The 20,829-nt window shown below is 27.5% G+C and overlaps 1 protein-coding gene across 3 annotated transcripts in view; it reads right to left on the bottom strand.

Annotated features, from left to right (window-relative positions):
* Window positions 1–937: 937 nt before the first annotated feature.
* The window catches only part of LOC111641680 (protein muscleblind-like), a 129,345-nt gene continuing 109,453 nt past the window's right edge, over window positions 938–20,829 (bottom strand). For 2 of the 3 annotated variants that reach the window (XM_023387884.1, XM_023387885.1), the window contains exons 4-7: window positions 6,836–7,021; window positions 4,109–4,336; window positions 2,958–3,096; window positions 938–2,882 (exon numbers count right to left, since the gene is read on the bottom strand). In XM_023387884.1, coding sequence (XP_023243652.1) covers window positions 2,848–2,882; window positions 2,958–3,096; window positions 4,109–4,336; window positions 6,836–7,021 — 588 coding nt within the window. In that variant the 3' untranslated portion in view covers window positions 938–2,847. The remainder of the gene's footprint in view (window positions 2,883–2,957; window positions 3,097–4,108; window positions 4,337–6,835; window positions 7,022–20,829) is intronic. The other variant, XM_023387886.1, reaches the window with a different exon arrangement.

Genomic DNA, 20,829 nt, shown 5'->3' with positions numbered 1-20,829 from the left:
TGACCTGACCAACTATGTTATATTGATTACAATAAAATAAATAAAACTATAAATTATCATTATTATTATAATATTAATATTAACTATTTTTTACTATACAATAAGTGCTCATTGTTAATGAAAAAGTATTAAAAATTTATGATGATAATTCAATTTTTGTGGGCCCTTGACACTTGAGGGCTCAGGGCTTAAGCCCTATTAGTCCCTATGTAGATCTACTCCTGGGCTTCAGAATTGATTCATATATGAACAGACTTATATGGCTTTACCATGTAAGGTTTTTATAAGGAATCTTATCTTGTTGTATTGTAATGGTCAGAGTATCCAACAGGATACTGAAATTCTATTTCCTTTATCCAATTATTGTTTAGAAAATGTTATGTTAAAATTTATTTTACTGTTGTCTTATAAAACTTAAGTTATTAAATAATGAATTTGAGTTATATGAATGGTATCATCATTAGTTTTGATTTCATTAGTAAAGTAGTAAAAAGCAATGCTAAAACATGAAATAATATGTATTACAACAGTCAAGTTAGGGCTATCATTTTAAATATATAATTATTTTAGTCATTAAAATTCTTTTTAGATTCTTTTCATTACTGTATAACCTATTAGCATTGCAATCAAGTCAGGTATCTTAATTGATACCAGACCACTCATCAAAAATGATCTTGAAAAGTTCATCTTTCATTAAACAGAGGATAAATGTATAATAATAATAATAATAATAATAACTCTCCCGTGGTCACCACCTGGTCGTGGTGGGAGAGCCCAGTAATTTTACTGATCCATAGGGCAATGCAGGCTGGAGCACAAGCTCCTGGTAGGGACACCCATGCCAGTAAGGTCTATGGGGAGAAATGAAGNCTTTTTAATTTTTATTATAAAAAATAATAACAATTTTATTCTAAAAAAATGCTATTGTAAAAAAATTATCTAATAACATTTAAATAGTATATAAATATAAATATAAAAATTTTTTGTGTTATTAATTTCGAATACATATTATTCCGAAACCTTCTTATTGGTGCCTTTATTAAATCAGCACCTATGGCGGGAGCCACATTGGCCATACCCTAGTTACGGCTCTGGGAAGAATTATCAAAAATTATCAAAACATATCAAGCTCAAGTAGGAATATCTAATAATATTAAAGTGTGGATTGATGTACAAAAATTAAGAGAAGAGAATCAAAGACAAGGCATATGCATACATGTCTTTGATTGTTTGGAGAAAAATTGAAATTGGAATGGCAAATGACTGTCAGTTATATGCAATGTATTTTTCATATTTTTTAAAGAATTTTTGGTTAAGTTTAGACAAAGGAAAAGCAGTTTGATAAGTTTCTAACTACAAGTTAAAATTGGAAGATAACCTGCACCATCACAAAGTCTACATAAAATTACAGTTCTCATTTATTCTAAATAAGTTATTTGGATTATTTCATAATTTTGTATATCAGAATCTGATTACAAATTATGTCAATTTATAACCAAAAACCCTATTGATTTTTTATTTTTTACCTAATTCTAAATTCAAATATAAAATTATAAATATTTTAAAAATTTGAAAAAATATACCCACCTAACTCTTTTTTTTACATGATTTTGAAATAACACGGTCAAAGAAAAACCTCTGACGGGATTTAAAAATTTAATAAAATAAAAAAAATTAAAAGTAGAATAAAGAATTATCATCAATGTGTGCAAATGAAACAAAAGGAAGATAGAGTTAATGAAAAGTAATTTATTAGTTCAAGTAAGGTTTTTGAAGTGTCATTAGCCCATAATGTTTTCATCTGAGTGCAGTGCATAGGTCATGCTAATTAGTTATATTAAAGAATAAGGTAGAAATGATTTTTTTACAAGTTTGTGGTATTTCTAATTTACAAGTTTTACAAGTCTGACTAAAATATTTTACTTATAATTTTTACAGTAGATTACGAGTTTAAAATGTCTAAAATTAGAAAGGAAAGAATAAGAAAAGTAATCTCACTAGAACAAAAATAAAAAACTTGGAACCACAAATCATGAAGGTTCAAGATCTGTGGGCAAAATTTTTGACTTAAATGAAGAAACTGTCAGAAAGATTAAGAAAAATGAGAATTCTATATGAAAATATATCATCTGTGGATCAAAACTTAGCTCAAAAGCATCATTGTACAGTAGAGATTAGAAAAAATCTTAGAAAAAATGGAAAATTTATTGGTGCTTTGGATTGAGGATTTAGTGCAAAAGAGGTTGTCTGTGGATGGAAATATTATAAAGCAGAAGGCACTAAAATTTATAAAAAAAAAACTACAGGAATCAGATCCATCAACAAATCTTCAAGCAACTCAAGGTAAAAAGAAGGAATTTTCTGTTAGTGAAAGATGGCTGACAGGATTTTTAAAAAAATGTATTTCACAATATTAAAATTAAAGGGGAAATTGCATCTGTTGATGAAAACACTACCAAGAACTTTTCAGAAAAACTAGCCAAAATAATAAGAGAGGGTGTCTATGTTCCTGACCAGATTTTCAACACTGACAAAACAGGTGTACTAGAAGAAACACACTTTTTTACATGGTTTTTTGAATGAAATATAGTTATTTATTTCATCTTACATGGTTTTTTAATAACTTGGAATGTATCTCCCATTCTACTATAGGAAATATATTTTTTTGCACTGTTTTTTTACATGATGTTTTGAGGAATGTATCTTCCGTGTAAAAAAAGAGTTGGGCATATATATTCAAAAATATACTAATTATAATGTTACATAAATATTAAATCTTAAAAAATTTATTTATTTTTAACACTTACCTATACCAATAATAGCACTAATCTTGTTTAAATGGCCAACTTAAAATCTTGGCAGACTTGCAGGGTGTCCAGTAACTAATTAACAAATAAATAGATATTTAATCATTTGAAAAATTTTAATATTTTTAAATTGTAAAGAATTTAACTTACATGACACAGGCACAAAGGGTTGCTGCACTTGCAAGGCCAAAGCTTGCTGCACATAAGTAGTACCACTTGGCTGATAGACTGGGAGGCCATTTTTATCTAGAGCTGGACGTTTCGTGTAAGGAACCATTCCAGGAAAAGCCTAACGAAAAATGTTTATTGATATTAAATTCAAATACGTATTTGAAATTTCTTTTTATAAAACAAAAAATTTTGATAAATTTTTGCAAACAATTTGAATCATATTTTAATTAATGAAAAACCTTTAAATTGAAGACAAATGATACAAGTAACACAATAAATTAGCATCGTTATTATTATAATATTAATATTAACTATTTTTTACTATACGATTAATGCTCATTGTTAATGAAAAAGTATTAAAAATTTATGATAACAATTCAATTATAGTAAGCCTGTCACACTTGGGGGCCGAGGTATTTAGCTCTGTGAGTGCTTCTGCAGGAGACAAAGAGATAGGAAGTGACCTTGATTCCTACTTCTAAGCGCATGTCTCCTGCATGCTTTTACTGGCGTTAAGCTTTNTTTAATTTTGAAAGAAACATGTTTGTTTTAAACAAATAGTGCATAATCTTATTCTGTAGTAACAGATTTTTAATTTCATTCTTAATCTTTAATGCTGAGTAGTAATCAGTTCAGTAACTCTGGCTAATCTGAATGCCACTTAATTCAACCAAATTTGTTAGTTTTTCTCTAAATGTTTCAACAAAAAAACCCAGATTATTTTTTTATAAAGATTTAGTTATAAAATTAATATATTGCATAGTTAAACATAAATGTGTAAGCACCAAGTATATTTTGAAAAATTTTACTTATATTTTAAAAATTTGAGTTAAATTTCATTCTGTTCCTGAATGACAGTTTCTATATTAACTTGCAAATATGTTAAAATCTATACTATAATTTCATTTAGAATTTTTAGCAAATAATCATTCCAAATATCAAATTACAGAGTTCTATATTAAAAAAAACTAACAGAACTTTGTAATATACTCCAGTTTCAATTGTATGCAGTGTATGAGATCATGCATTCTCTAAACTGATCATGACAACAGAAAATGGGAGGTGAAAAGTATGGTGCAAATACTTAGGCTAAAGAACAGTATAAGAGAGACAGGTGGGAATAGGCCTACCAGAGCAGCTGTGTTAGCTCTTGTTTGAGCAGCCTTTAGCTGTGCCTGCAAATGTGGCGGGGGATGGTAGTAGCGACACTGATCCCGCGTGCAGCGACCCTTCACGTAGTCCATGCACACTGTCACCATACCTTCTGTACTGTCAATGGTCACGTGGTCGGGTGGGTGAGCGAAGCGGCACACAGTATCGGCACGCTTGCAGTTACCACGCCGATACTCCCGACATACCTGCACGGGGAAGAGCAAGAAAAGCAGGCCAAAGTTAGGACAAGCAGCCACAGATAGAGAAAAGGGTAGGAGCTGTGCAGGAGATGCTGTGGGAATGGGTATGGACAAGAGATCGTTGCAGATCTAAAGCCGGGCCAGAAGCTGTGCTAAAGAGGAATTCACATTTAAACAGATATCCTTACCTCAGCGTCACATTAGAGCATACAAATAATTTACTAATCTTTCATTTTTTCCTAACACTTTTATAATATTTTCAAAAAATAACTGGATTTGGGAATAGATCTGTGTTAGAATTTTCAAATTTTGGCATGTGTTAATTTAATTAATCAGAAAATTTAATGGAATGTCAATGTCAGTGAAATATTTAACAAGATATATAAATTGTAACTACCAAGTGAATTTAGAAACTATAAAATAAATTTTCATAAATTTATGACCACAAATAAAGTTTTATGGTAAAAAATGCATGCCAATTATCAAAAAATTGAATCATATTGCATACATATTGGATTTTAATGAATGATACATAAATATAAAGGACAATTTAGTTTGAGATATTCTAATTGTTAAGTGGAGAAGAAGCATCAGAAATTGATTAAGTTTAGCCATTAAAGAAGATATATTATTTTATTAGAGGCAGAATAAAAAAAGGCAGAAAGATAAGTAAGCATCTGTGCATGTATTGATTATTGTTAAAGTAAAATGAGTTATTTAAATATCATTATACTGTTCAATTCATTTGCATTTTTAAACAATCACAAAATTCAGATGTACAAAGTTTAACTATAATAAAATACTTCAAAGCAATCATTAAAATAATCATTTTTATCATCATTGAAATTTTATTTTAATAATTTATATATAATAATTTACAGAATTCTTTTTATTTAGTTGATAGTTGATAGTTTTAGATTTAAATGCTTATGATTCAAAAATAATCATCATAAAAGATTAAGCAGTTATCTTTCTTTTTCTTTTTAACATAAAATGTTGCATTAAGTTTAGAAAAGAGTAAACAAGCTTGATAATCACTACACCAAATATAGAGATGGCATTTCATTTTTATATCAAATTAGAATTATCAGAATTGATGTTTCTTAATTAATACAAATATAAGAAAACTTCATAAAACATTTTGAAGAATTATATTTACTTTTAACTGGATTTAACAAATAAATCCAAAGTATAAAGTATAAATATTATCATTAATAAATTACAATTTTTCTGATAATCTCAATTTGTGAAAAGAATCTTTTTAACTATTATTATTATCTTATGATGCATATTTTAAATTTGTACTAACACACATTGATGCTTTATGCTAGAAGTATAAAGTAATTTTATGCAGTAGAATTCTTTGAATTGTTACAAAATACATTTATTTCTCCTGATGATTATAATTTTCAAAAAGATTTTTTTTAAAACTTTTTAATAAAGTATTGCAAAGTAAGTAATGAAGATCTTTTTATTTTGTTATATACATGCACAGATTAAAATGAGATATGAATTTATTATTTATTTAACAGAATTTTAATCAAACATTGTTATGTTTTTAAATTTATTCCCATAATTTCCAGCCATAAAATTTCTTTCTAAAGAAAATTTTGTAGTTAAATATTTAAACAAATTAATAAATCAGATTGAAGCAAATTGCAAAAACTTCTTAAATTTGCTTTTTCTTTTTTTAAAAATCGATTTTAGAAATACCAAAGTTTCTTTTATCTACAGCTATAAAAATCACAAAATAAAAAAAAAATCTTTACAAGGTAAAAAATTAATGAAGCATATTGCACAGCTCCTTCCCTCAATCAGAATAACTTTAAAAATTGAAATAATTATTTCTATATTCATTGACTAATCCTGAAATATCTTTCAAATAAATTTTAAATTATCTTGAATTTATATATATTTTGATCATAATTATAATTTTAATAGTAAATTAATATTAAAAATTTTTTGGTTCTAAACAAGCCAATTCTTAAGTTAAGATCTTTCTTACAATATAATTATAAACAAATTACTTTTAAAAATCATCTTTTAAACCAATTAATTTATTTATTTATATTATTGTTTTTGTTATGAAGGATGTATACATTAATCCAATAATTTTACTGTGGTTAGAAGGAAAGTCAACTACAATATAATTTATATAATAGTTTGGCTTTCCTGTATGACAGGACGCAATGTAGTAAAGACTGCTTTACAGGTGCACTTGTATGTTAAATACGTTGGAAATGAGAATATCTACTTTAATATATTCTATGGATAGAAAATATAGTCAGATAGAAAGATCTTGCCCTGATAAAATAGAAAAATTATCCCAAATTCATGCATCATCCATTTTAGAAAATTCAAAAATGCATAGTTTTCTTATGAATAAAAATTATTTTAATTTTAATTAAACTAGTGAATGTTTTATTACATGTGAATGTTTTATTAAATTGTTCTAAGTTATAAAAATAAATATTTATTAAACGAAAATATAAAACAATTTCTCACCTCCAGTCGATCAGCCCGAGGTAGCTTATGAGCAGCCACCAGAGAGGTAGGAACAACACTAAGTGGTGTGGCCATAACATCAGCAGGAACCATTCCAGGCATGACAGGACTTGGGGTCAAGTAGGGACCGTACGAGGACGATGTTGCAATAGATGGCAGGCTAGTCATGTAAGGATTGGTCGTGGCCTGAAATCAAAATACAATAGACTGAACATTTATACATATATCTTGAATTTCTATACAAATTTTAGTGCAGATTCGTCTGACGAATCTAATGGCATATAAGGTTTCAGTCTGTGACTGTANTAAAAATTAATGAAATTAAACTGTAACTCTTAATGAATATAATGCACATCTGTCTAATTATATGAAAATTAAAATTTATTTTACATTCTAAATATATATATATATATATATAATGCAATACAATAATTGTATTGTATTTAAAGCATTAATTTATATTTTACAAATTTATAATCTGTTATATATAATCTTTATTCATAATCTGTTATAATAAATATCTTTGTGGCAAGTTGAAATGAAAACAAAAGTTTATACATATTTAAGGTATTGGAAAATAAAAACCTTTAATAATAATTAAAACAATATCTGTTATTTAATATAAATTTTCAAAGAGAGTAAATATGTAACAATGTTAATCTGAAAATAAGATATGTTATCCAATTACTGGAACATTTTGATGATATAAATCATTGATGTTTTTGCTTATAAAAGTGGAAAAACAATACTTTACAATATCAAACACAATTCTGTTTTATGATTTAAGATGTTATTTCTTTTATGACAGATTGGGTTAATGTATTTTATTGGTATTGCATCATACATGATAAAAAGCAATTCATCTGTAAATTATAAGAGATAACAAATGTGTGGCAAAACAACCTATCCAGTGAAAAATATTCATTTATTTATAGTAATGCTCGATTTTATTTAATGTGTTATTACAATGGTTTATGTAGTTGAGAGTGAAGAAGGGATAAGTTTTAACATCTCCCAAGACCTTTCAGACCAAATCTATTCTATGTAATCACACTTTCTATCCGTATGCCATAAATACTTTATTAAAGACACTGTGGTGTATTCCTATTAATAAATAACGATACTTTCTACCAAGATCGTCAACTTGGGATGCTCTAAAAAAAAAGAAAGGAGAAAAACATTAAAAACCGATGCTGTGTTACCATCACGATTTTGAATACCGCTTCCGTTCTATTTTTGTTCAAAGAAATGCAAAATATTTAATTTGTTCATATCTCTATGTTGTAAAGCTTTAAAGTAATGTATTTATTTATTTTTAAAATCCTGATTTCTTAGATTTATTGCAGTCGTGTACAAAGACAGTTTTCAAATTTTTATAACTGATAAATTGCAAAGTTGAAAAGCTTTTGTGAATGAGGTTCATTGTTTATTGATGAATTTCAGTGAGTAAATCAAATAATGGAACGTGTTTTAACAATTATTTTATAATCTGTAGTTATATATTTTCAATTAATTTTATTAGTTAATGTTTCTGAAATGAGCAGAATTAATGGTCTGATGATATTTGGGTCAAAGATATATCCACTGGTACTGCAGGTACTGCTTGTTGTTTTCAGATTTTATTGATTAATGTGCAGAACTTTTGGACTTGAAAATTTTTTTTAACACGCCAGGGCATGTGAATAATTTCATTACCAATACCTGTAAATCAAATGTTTCGTTAAGTATATAACAAACTTCCTCTACAAACTGTCAGAATAACAGATATCAAAGTGATTATTTTTGATTGTGTAAAAGCAAAGTAGACAATCTAATCTCCGTATGGGTAACATTCCCGTGACAGATAGAGTCCAAAGAATAAGGATTTATGTCTATCTGACTTTACTATACTATTTTATAGCGGTCAGTGTGGAGTTAATGACTGCACTCTTTTTCCCCACTCGTCCATTTTGGTCATCAAGGTAAGGATAAAGAGCCCTTGCCCCCCTTTTACGACACGGTAATTACTCCCTCTGGCGGATGTCTAGCGAAGCTTCAGACAAAGTCGTAAAAAGAACAGATACTAAGAATGGCTTTGGGCGGAGAAGGTATCTAATCGTTTGCTTGTGTGAATTGTCTCCTCTCTTATGACTACCAATGTAAACAGCAGAAAAGGATAAGAGAGCACAAGAGTAATATCGAAGACGTGTACACAGCTAAGATTGTCCTGTTATGTCTCGTAAGGGAGCGCAACTTTGCTATTACTTTCTTTTCCTTTCTGTCTTACAGGTGAAATTCAATTTTCTTCCTCGTAATTCTCTCTAATAAGTTTATTTCTAGAAACAGTTTATACATTTTTATAGTTTGCAACATTTGGAAAAACATCTATTGAAAATTTCTCTCTTATTTTATCCTATAAAATATTATTATTATTATTAAAAACAAGTTATTACTTTTTATCTGTCAAATTTCTTATTATCTTGAGTTTAAAAAGAAAACGGTCTATCTTGATTTGTTATATACTTATGTTTATCCTATTAAATCATAATAATTAATATTTATAAATTCGAATCAATTCAATAAATTTAATTTTTAAAATAAAAATTTCATTTCATCTCATAAAGGAATTATTCTTTTAGAAGAGAGATGGTTAATATTTATCAATTCATTCATTTTTCTTTGCATTTTCAGATTTTGTATTCTTCAAAATAACAATTTCAATATAATTCGTACTTCATTTACGAAAATTGTTTAATTTTAATTAAATTCATTTCGTTATTCTAATCCGTAGGGGAGCGTAATAAATATTACAACCCGCATTTCAAGAATCGATTAATAGAATCCTAAAATTAGTTTCCTTCGTGGAAAAAGAACCGAATACCAGGAGTTCTGTCACCATCCCCGATAACTTTGCAACGGTAAAAATTGGGAAAATATCCTTTAAAACATTTGTGAAGGAATCAACATGCTGTCCGCATTCTTCGCTTAATTGACAGGTTACTATGTATGGTACTATTATTATTATTATTATACCTTTGCAGTTACGCTTCATTCATCTTCAGTTAAGCTGACAGTTACGAAATAACAAGACTTAAACCACTTCAAATTATCTTCTTTCAATAGATCTAATTAATCATTAAAGTCCTGAAATTCTTGAAGGCTTGTCATCATAGTAATATAAACAATATTAATGAAATAAATGTTCTACTTTAAGTACCCAAAGAGAAAAATTTAACTATTTATCGGGTCATTCTCAGCTTTACAATATATTTTTAGATTTACAAAATTTAAATAGCTCTTGTGCAAAATGTTTTCAATTATTTGAGTTGTCGGTTATCAAATTCGAATTTTAAATTATTAATTAAGCTTTATAAAGATAGATTAAATTAATGAAATCTAAACTCATAATATTCTATAAGTGTTCAACGAACTTTTATTTCATTATTATTATTTTTAATTATTTTTCCGGAGATCTCGTTTTTCTGGATAAATAATTAGGATCGTACCAAATTTCTTTTTAGAATGTTCTACTTATCCAATAGTAGCATAACGAGAGGTTGATTGGTTTATACTTTATTGCTCTTGATTTTTCTTGACGATTCATTGTTTGGCTCCACTGTTATGTAGCGAAATTTATTGAATTCGTACACATTTTTCCATAAGTCACTCCATAAACTTAGCCCCTGTTGTTATCGATGAAAGCAAAATATTTTTGGAGACTTTCAAATCATGGAATTAATTTTTTTAAAAAAAACGTATAAATTAGATATTTATTTGTTTTATTTAAAATGATAATGAAACCTAGCATATCTTGAAGTTCAACTAACTTTCTGACCAGATAACCAGGTGACCAAGCAGTCTACAACAAAATTGACTCTAAATTACGATGGTGAAATGAATTTCTGTACTGTGCATTCGAAATTCTTGAGAATCTTTTCTTGATATTTCTATATTTATTGTATCTTAAAGCACTACAAACAAAACTTACATAAACCTATTGTTACCAACTTTATTTATCTAACAGTAAGAGTTTCAAAGTTACTATAGTAAATAATAAACTAAATCATACTGATTATATATTGTAGGTATATCACTTTATGCTACATCCATAAATAGTTTTCGATCTTCAAAGAATAGCAGTTTATGACTTTGCAGAAAATCTAAATCAAAACTTCTATAAATGATTGATAAAATTTATTGTATCATTTCTATTTTTGTATGTAATAAATTTTAACAAATTGATTTCTTTTTCCATTCTTTAAGATTGATAGAAAGTGCCCTTTATACATTGGATCTATTACAGAACAGAATGGGAAAGGAAGATTCAAACCAAATTATCCATAAAAAATTTTGAAGAATAGATTCCGAATGGTGCAGATTCGATGGCCTTAAATTTTGATTATATCACACAAGTCGAGCCAATAGATTATAAGGTTTGAATCACTTCCGAAATGCCCTCACCTATTTCCATTGATTGGTAGTAGAACTATTTAAATGTGAAACCGATCTCGTCATTAAACATAAGGACTTGATTATTGAAATTTAATAAATATTCTGTATTCATTATCATAAACTTCAGCAATTAACCAAGGGCTATAGACCATTAATTAGATCAGTTCAAGTCGAATTGATTAATTGAATAAAAAATGAGCGCTAGAAGCTATCCGATTCTATATTTTTCGGGTGTTAGAACGTCCCGCATTATTTAAGATACGTTAAAATTGAAGAAGAGAGAAAGTTTTAGAATTTTTGAAAATTAGCATTTTGTAAAATATGTTTAGATAAATTCTCGACTGATGCATTTATCATCTCGGCATTCCGCCTCTTGATCCATATTAATTTAAACTTTAAAGAGTCTATCGCAATAAATGATTAGTGTTTCAGAAAGACACAAGCATAAATTTGAAGTTTATATCATGAACTATGTTTTTAATAATGTAAAAATCAGTTTAAAAACTGATCAATGTAATATGAAAAAGTCAGATATTATAAATAAAATTAGTCAGATGGATATAATTTCAATTGATTTAATTTGTAAAATCATGGCAGGTAGTCTACAGCTCATTGATCAATTACACTCAGTTAATTTCTAATACATAATTGTTTAAACTTTCTAGCACTGTCTACATCAGTGGTTCTCAATCATTTTGACTAACAAGTAAGTGGCACATACACAACATTTAGTATCACACTAACGAACCAGTGTCGCATCAAAGATGCTTAAGTATGTATAATGAAAAGTGTATGCAAATATGCATTTTTATACGAAAAATTTTAAATATAGGTCTATATGAAATTCGCGGTACACGATTAAGAAGCATTAGTGTATATATCTGATGCGAAACGATCAACTTATTTTATACTCTTGTATGCGGGTAACAAATTTAAGATCGTTACAACATTTTTGAACATTAAGCTTACAAACTTTTCTGAAATTCGACATTAATGCATATGCGATAACGAATAAGCATCCATTTGCCAGGTAGAAAATTTCCCTTCTCTTTCACAGTTTATAAACAGAATTAATCATCTCAGGAATTCTGCGAGATAAAGCTTTAAAAATAAAAGAAAAACTTGATAATTATGATTAAATTATAAAATATTCTAATTATGATTAACATAATTTCCTATATAATATTTGCAAACAATCGCATTATTTTCCGAACAGGCGAAAATATATTAGAGAAAGATAATGGTGCTATCACTAGAGGGTCAAATATGTACAGTACAGTCTACCCCTCTATAACACTGTTGATAATTCCGTTTTATATGAATTCCATGTTGTACGAATCACTTAGATTTTATAAATACGTAAGCCGTTCACAGCCCGACACACGTATTTGTAAAATCTAAGTGACTCGTACTACATGGAATTCATATAAAACTGAATTATCAACAGTGTTATGGGGGGTCGACTGTACTCATGCTCATAGTGAATGCTATGCAAACAACTGAAGCTTCAAAAATTACTCATGATCGACTATTTTGATGAATATATAGAAGTAAAGATAGCCCAAACAAGCATTTATTAAACTTCTTTGTTAGGAATGTTATCAATAAAAATTTATAATTATTATTTTATAAACAATTTTAATTAAATTTTGTAAATAATATTTTCAATTTTGTTGTTAACAATTTAGTAATGTATCCAAAGCATAAAAGTATTAAATACTTTCTAATTTTAAGGTAAATTTTAATTAAGAATATTTAATTATTCAGAAATATAGGATGTCCCAAAATAATGTATTCACTCTTTGACTAATATATTAAGTTTTGATTTAGGTGTTTATTGACATATATACAAGTCTAATAAGTTAAATTAAAGAAAATTTAATGGCGTTATAGAAAACATTAATCTTTTCTCCTAGCCTAGTAAACTCCTAGTCTCTTCACTGATAAAGAGTGAGTGCATTTTTTGAGACACCCTTTGAACGAATATAAATGTATATTAAAATTGTTTTATATAAACTAATTGTGAATCTCAAATATCGAGAATCTAGGATTTATATCATTTTAATAAATGTAAGTTACGTTTTCATTTTAAAACATAGTTTAAATTTAAAAATCTTAATTATTTATTGTGACGTATAGTGACGTAAAATCTGAATTATTTATTGTGACATCATCAATGACGGTCTGCAATTTTTAATCATATTTTAATTTAAAAATTAGCCTAAACTTTCCAGAAAATTGCAGCCCAACAAATATAACTTACATGTATAAAAATTATAAATAATTGATATTTAAAAATATATTATTAGGCTAATAACACAAAATTAAAAGTTAAAATTAACATTTTTCAATTATTTAGTTATCGTAATGATATTTTTTTAATTCTAATATCTAACTTTTCGAAGATTTAATTTATAAAAAAGCCACAATAAAAGACAAATAACAAAGAATTCAGTATCTTTGATGTTTAGATTTATAAATAGTAGAATAAATAAATCTCTGAAGAGGTATTAACGATAATAAAATGGCCAGGAGGATATTTTTTTTTTTTTAAATTCACAAAATTAATTGAAGAATGCGCTTTTTATTTTAATGTATTATTCAGTTATTTTATGATTTTTAAAGGTATTAACTTGTCTTCTATCTCAACATGTTATCAAATCACTCCATAGCCAATTGAAATTGGACTGACAATAAAAGAAAATGAAATATTTTTAACAATACAATAAGAATTAATATAAAACTCGCCAACTTAAATGGGAGAAATACAATTGAACAAACCACTTGAAATATTTGTTTTAAAGGAAAAAAAATGTAGATATCAAGTCTATATAATGATATTGTTTATTTTTTTTTTTTTTTAGCAGGGAATGAAATTTTTATCAAATGTTTTAGAGTAATAATCCCGACAAAAATGGTTCTTGTGTAATTGTCTATTTTTGTCTTCATTGATTAAATCATTCTCATTCTGAATTAACTTTTTTTTATACTTAAAGTTCTTAATCATTTATAATCTATTGCATTAAAAACCATAGGATTTTGGTACGACATTTAGTAAATAAATTAAAATTTTTATTTTTATATGTTTTACTTTGTATAATTATATTTTAAACAAAAAACTTTTATAATTATTTTCACATAATTCAAATCTAGGAAAGTTTTTCTTAGCCTCTATTATATATATATAGTAATTCCGATTTATTCCTCTTCTTCTACGGAATTTATGTAAATATTAAAAAAACATTTAAAATTATTACAAAATTCTAGCAATCTTAGTAATAAAATTACAACAGGAATTTACAATTTAAAAATTTCTATAAAAAATAAATAAATAAATAATTGCCACTAAATGCAAATAAGTACAGGAGTTATTTTTCATTATATTTATGTCTACATTAACTTAAAATATTTGGAGTAATATGTTTAATTTCTATCGACGATTATCTAATTTAAATCTATAAATTTCGTGTCTATTTTTGTCAGAGAAAATGATCTTTTATACGAAAATATTTTGAAAACAATTAGATTCATCCTGTCTGTATTTTGTTTTGTTCTATAATATCAGCTAAAATAAGATGATTAAAGTGTTTGTAAAGATGATCACAATCGGAATTTTTATTTATACCGGTGGAATACCGCATCTATGATTCATCGTTATCGGAAGTGAAATCGATAAAAATGATAAATCATGACTTATTGCAATTTGTTAACCTAGTTGTATGCTTTGAAACTTTCCGAAACATCAATTAATTGGTAAAAAAGAAGATGAAAATGCACTCCATTAGTCAAAGAATTTTTCTACAAGAAATCATAAATCTATGTAAGTTAGATTACAANAAAAACATGACAGTAGAAATTTAAGTTGCTCTCCAATTTAAAGTTCGGATATTTTAAAAAATTAGAGGAGATATAATATATAAACTGATCTGTATTCTAAGCATTTTAAAATATTCCATCATATAATATTTTCACTATTTTTTATTATGAATATTTATGAAGTTTATAAATTTATTCATATATCACGTAATTCAATAAAGAAAAACGTTTACAAAAAACTTATGAGTAAAAAAATTCCAGTTGATTTTAAATGCTTGTTAAATAAAATTATTAATTTAATATAGAAGACAGATAAAAAAAAAAATTTCTTCTGATTCAAGACTGCTAGATCCTACATCTTAATATAAATGCCATATCCTCGAATCGTTCACTTCATTGTATATTGAAAGTCATAAATACGAATGCGCTTCGAAAATCCTGTGAAATATTACTAAATTATTATGCAATAATTTTGTTAGTGATATTTTACAGAATTTTTCGAAATTCATTCACGTAAGTTGGCATAAAATTCCAGCGCGTTTCCGATAAGAAATGACAAGAAATAATCAATTTTAGTAAAGGAATTTTTTTTCTGCTATAGTTGAAAATCTTCAAAAATAAAATACAATTCAGGTTTTAAATATTTTGTTATATTTATCAATGTCATTCCTGTCAACAAGTCTACAATTGGACTGCAACCCGCAATTTTGCACGAACTGGTGCAAGGAAGAGGAGTTACAACCTACATTCAATGGTTTTATAATAGAGCTGTCCTATGTCAGATATCAATCAAACTTTTGCTTTATATCCATAGAATATAAAAATAAAATTATTATTTATTGCGAAGAATAGTTTCGAATAGTTTTTTTTTTATTTAGGAAAAAAAAATTAAAATTTTAAGTTTGGACATTCAAGTTAGATACTTCAATGAAACCAAAGTTAATTAACGTTGAAATCATACTCAATTATATTCGGATACGAAGAAGAAAAAATTATTTATTCAATTGCATTTAAAGTATGGCTTTTCTAAGATTTTCATCCTTAAATAACTTTTTGTTATAGGCTTATTTAATTTAGCAAATTAAGTTTTTATTAACTCATTCTTCCGCTCTCAATGCTGAATATAGCGATTGAAATTTATAATAGACTTTCAAAGAAACGGACTCGATTAAAAAGAAACCAATTTCGGACTATCTACACCACTATCTTACGACAATATTAAAAATCTAATTGGAAATTTGATACCAAGTTAAAGAAATAAAATGCAAAAATCTAAATACATTCACTCTACTTGCATTCTGATAATTTTAATTAATCAACAAAATTAATATATAATATTTGATCAATAATTAATTTTTATAATTTAATAGCAAATTATTTTTTTATTGTAATTTGTATAACAAATAATCCCTCGAATGCCTTGTAACTTCTAGTATAAAATGTATGGAGTTTGGAAGTGGTATTGATATTTTAAATAGCATTATGTAAATACTTAATGTATCTATATAATTTATATAATCTGTTCTCAGACAGCATGGAATTAAATGTAAAGATGAGGATGCCAATATGTGGTATTAAGTTACATACTAATAACAGACTAATTATAATTTGCATCACGTAAAAATTAATTAATGTTGTAATATTTTCCCCTGTTACTAAGATATATTAAACTTATTATATATAGATGTAGTCGCATATAAAGTTTTGTGTCGGTATTTTATTATTCAGGGAGCTTTATTACTAGGAACTTATATTTCGAATGATTTATTAATAACTATATAAAATAAATTTACATGAAATTCCTATTTTCGTGGATTTGAATCGAAGATTATTTGAATTTTAATAAAATTTTACATTCCTATTTAACAATTCTTACAATTTATTCGCATAAAAATAGGCCTTTAGTCATTTATTAAATCATCAGACAATTTAGAAAATTTTTATATTTTTTTCTCATAATTTTATAATTTGAATATTAAATATATAGGCCTATATATATATATATATATATATATTAGTGTATCCAGAATTTGAATATCTCTAGAAAAATTTTAATTTTAAGATTTGTTCTTAAGAATTTAATGTTTAAATTAATTTTGTAAATTTTACTACTTTTAAATTGGTATAGTTTCTTTTATTTTCGGTAAAGTTTCATTTCGTAATTGCATCTAACTACAGCAACATTTAATGTAATGCACTAGTAAAAAGATCATTGGTAGTACTTCGGTAGCTTATTTCTAGATTATGTGGACAATCTTATGACAGAGAGATAATAATATTGCGAGTTAAACTGAAAAAAAAAAAACTCGTTATAGCGAAAATATTATACGCGTAGTTATTACTTTTGTTTTAAAAGAATATCTTTCCTTTCAATTTTTATGATGCTTCGTAGCCCTAGTCATAACGAAGTTGATGTGATAAGCCGAACTGTAACAATGATTATTATTAAATTCTAAGCATAAATAAGCTTACGTTCTGTATAAAAACAATGGTATATATAAATGCATCAAAGAGTTTTCGTTGCTGCAAAAACCAATCTTTCTACATCTAAATCTCTTTATATGGCCTATATAAAATAGAATATAAATGAATGTCGCTCATAACACAAAACTCTATCTTTGTTATTGGCCCGTTTATCTATCGGGTACGTGTCCTTCGTGCTCACCTATTCTATTTATTATGTTGATTATTGTTGTAATATACACATAAAACGGCAATTTTTATGTGTAGATTACTCGACATAATCTTTGTTTTGTAATTAAGATTATATCAAGGTATTATTTCTTAAATGTTTACAATAAAGTAAATGTTTCGTGTTTACTTACATGAAGATAGAAGCAACATTACAAATAAAAATTTTCATCCATCCTTAAATAGATCTAGAGTATACACAGTCAAACCTCGAAATAACGCTACCATTTTTTTTTCACCTTTGAAATTAGCATTAAATTAAGCGCTAAAATGAAGTAAGCTACTTCAATTAGTAAAAATTACACAAAATAATAAAGTATATTCGCAAGACTTCATTTTTACAGTTTGAATCATCTGTTCTGGTAATAACAATGTCGTTTGCAATGTAAAATGTACAGTACATTTAGACCTAGTAATTAACAGATTCCGAAGTATTTTCTATTTTATATTAAGGAGGAAGATCTGTATTTAAGTATTCATTAGCGCTTTATGAGGGTGGCGCTATGTCAAAAGTTGACTGTGTAAGTTATACTCATTGTCAAAAATGTTACGCAACAAGAAGGCATTGGAATCGAATAAAAGTTTATTAATGCAAACGTGGCAATGACGATGATAATAAGTGATTACAATATCGTAGCAAAGGATCAATTTTCTGTAGAACAATAATACAATTTAAAGAAATTTTTAGTACCTCGTAGGACCTCTTCTTGCCTGGATATATGTTATGCGGCGATACGGTTGGGCATGGAGGCATACAGGCACCATATGCTATCCTAAGACAGATTTTCTCGCAGATGTTGTAGTGCTCTAGATCCCTCGCATTCGTAGATGGCCAAAGCTAGCGTCCCATTTATTTCCACAACTACTCTTGGTCGACAAATCTGGAAAAAGTAAACGTGGCAATGTGGAGGAGACATTCCGACTATTATACAAAATGGCTCCCCAGACTAGCATGCCAGCAGAAGGGGCAGTATGCCGCTCGACAGTAAAGGTGGAATGAAAGCGCTCACTAGTGGTTCTCCACAGAACTGGGATTCATTGTTAAAGACGATACGCTACCGGTCCGTAGCAGTCCATGCTTTTGGCACTCCTACATTGTCGGCTTTGTTTTAACAGAGAAGCATGCTTTTCTGTTAAAACAAAACCGACAGTGTCGGAGTGCTAAAGGCCAGTTGTGTAATGGTCACTATGCAAGCAAATTTACCTTTGCTACTCCTTGAGAATGGTACAGGAAGTGATAGGGTTCTGTAGCAAAGCTTCCGTCTATCTCTGGATGATGGAACCAAGACGCTAGCTGTTCGTATTTGCCTTACGATCAGAGGATTTTCTCTCCTGGTGGTGCCGAAGCCTGCCCATCGTATATATGCTGCCCTAACACTTCTTAAGAATCAGATCAGAATGGCCAAGTAGCGGACAATACTATTTCTCAAACTTCGTCAACTATGTATAATGTATTTGACTGCGTGCCTGTCGAAGCAAGCAACCTGCAAGTAACAACAGGTATGTTGAAAATTCTGAACACTGACCTTTGCGAGCTTTTTTGTGGGATACTGGAGTCGCGATTTGAAAGCACTCTAGTGACATTATCTGTCGTGCAATCAGACCATAACTGTCTTAGACATGGCTGTATGACAAGTTTTGCAGTAATCGGACAATTGTATCTGAATGCATAACTCTTGACAATGAGTGCATAATTTTTCTTAAATAAATCTTTCTTCTCTTTAACAAATATGACTACCAAAAATAAAATTCTTTTCATCGGCTTTACAGTATAATTATTATTATTAGATTGGACGAGTCATTTCATATACTAATTTATCAATCAATGTTTATATAATTAATAAACAATATTTTGTTTTTGAATATCTGAAGATAATAATTGTATAAAATTTCTGTAATTCTAAGAATGAGATTTTTTTTAAATCAATGAAAATCATTAATGTTATATGAATTATTTAACTTAGTATTCTAAACAAGTGCACTAATTATTATCATGGCAATTCATGGCAAGATGAAAACTTATATCTAACGTAACTGATATCTTTATATTGATTCCACTTATCCAGTAAATTCTTTCTTGTTGTATTGTTTCATTTCTTATATGATACTAAGTTATATTTTCCCGAAATTTCTTGGAATCTACTCAGCAATTCACCATCTCTTTCTACTATTATTTGTATTTTTTTTTCCTTTTTTTTATTATGCAAGTGTCTAGCCCATATGCCTCTTTATTACGTTAGTCTTTTGATGATATCTGTTGCAGGATTCAATTAGTTGTTTTCATATCTCTTCTTGTTATTGATCTTTCCATTTCCGTCTGCTGTACACGTAATTTGTTTTCCTCGAACATTTATGATTCTCATCCATATTGTAAGGATGACACCTGTTTATAAATTTTCATTTCACGATTTCGGAGTAGATTATTGATGTCATAAACGTTTCTTTGAAATTCTTTTTCTTTTTTAATTTAAATGTTAACTTAAAACATTATTTAGGTCCATCGCCTCAATGTAGACAATTGTAGCAGTCAATAGGTAGTCAAAAATTATAATAGAAGACGTTCTATTTCCTCCACAGAGAAGCGGAGGAAATAGAAAACAAAAGAAAATCCTAGCAACAGGAAACATTAAGACAACATGACTAACAGAAACACTTTAATTATAAAAAAACATAAACACATTTATATATTATTTTTTTACAAGTTTTTATGTATTGAAAATACAGTAGACCCCCTATAACACTGTAGATAATTCCGTGTTATATGAATTCCATGTTGTACGAGCCACTTAGATTCTACAAATACGTGAGCCGTTCACAGCCCGGCACACGTATTTTTAAAATCTAAGTGACTCGTACAACATCTGAATTCATATAACACGGAATTATCTACAGTGTTATAGGGGGGTTTTACTGTACATAAATTATAATCATCGTAATGTCTAATTACGAGAGTAAAGCTATAACTTAACATTTCACATTCATTATAATTATAGAAAGTAATTTATGTGTAAATGGTTTAATACAAACATCCTCTTTATTTAAAAAAAAAAAAAAAA

The sequence above is a fragment of the Centruroides sculpturatus genome, unplaced genomic scaffold (genome assembly GCF_000671375.1).
Source record: "Centruroides sculpturatus isolate CEXI.00-Female unplaced genomic scaffold, Cexi_2.0 scaffold1505, whole genome shotgun sequence".
Taxonomy (NCBI): domain Eukaryota; kingdom Metazoa; phylum Arthropoda; class Arachnida; order Scorpiones; family Buthidae; genus Centruroides; species Centruroides sculpturatus.
The sequence above is the reverse complement of the archived record's forward strand: the minus strand, read 5'-3'. Positions and strand labels throughout refer to the sequence as shown.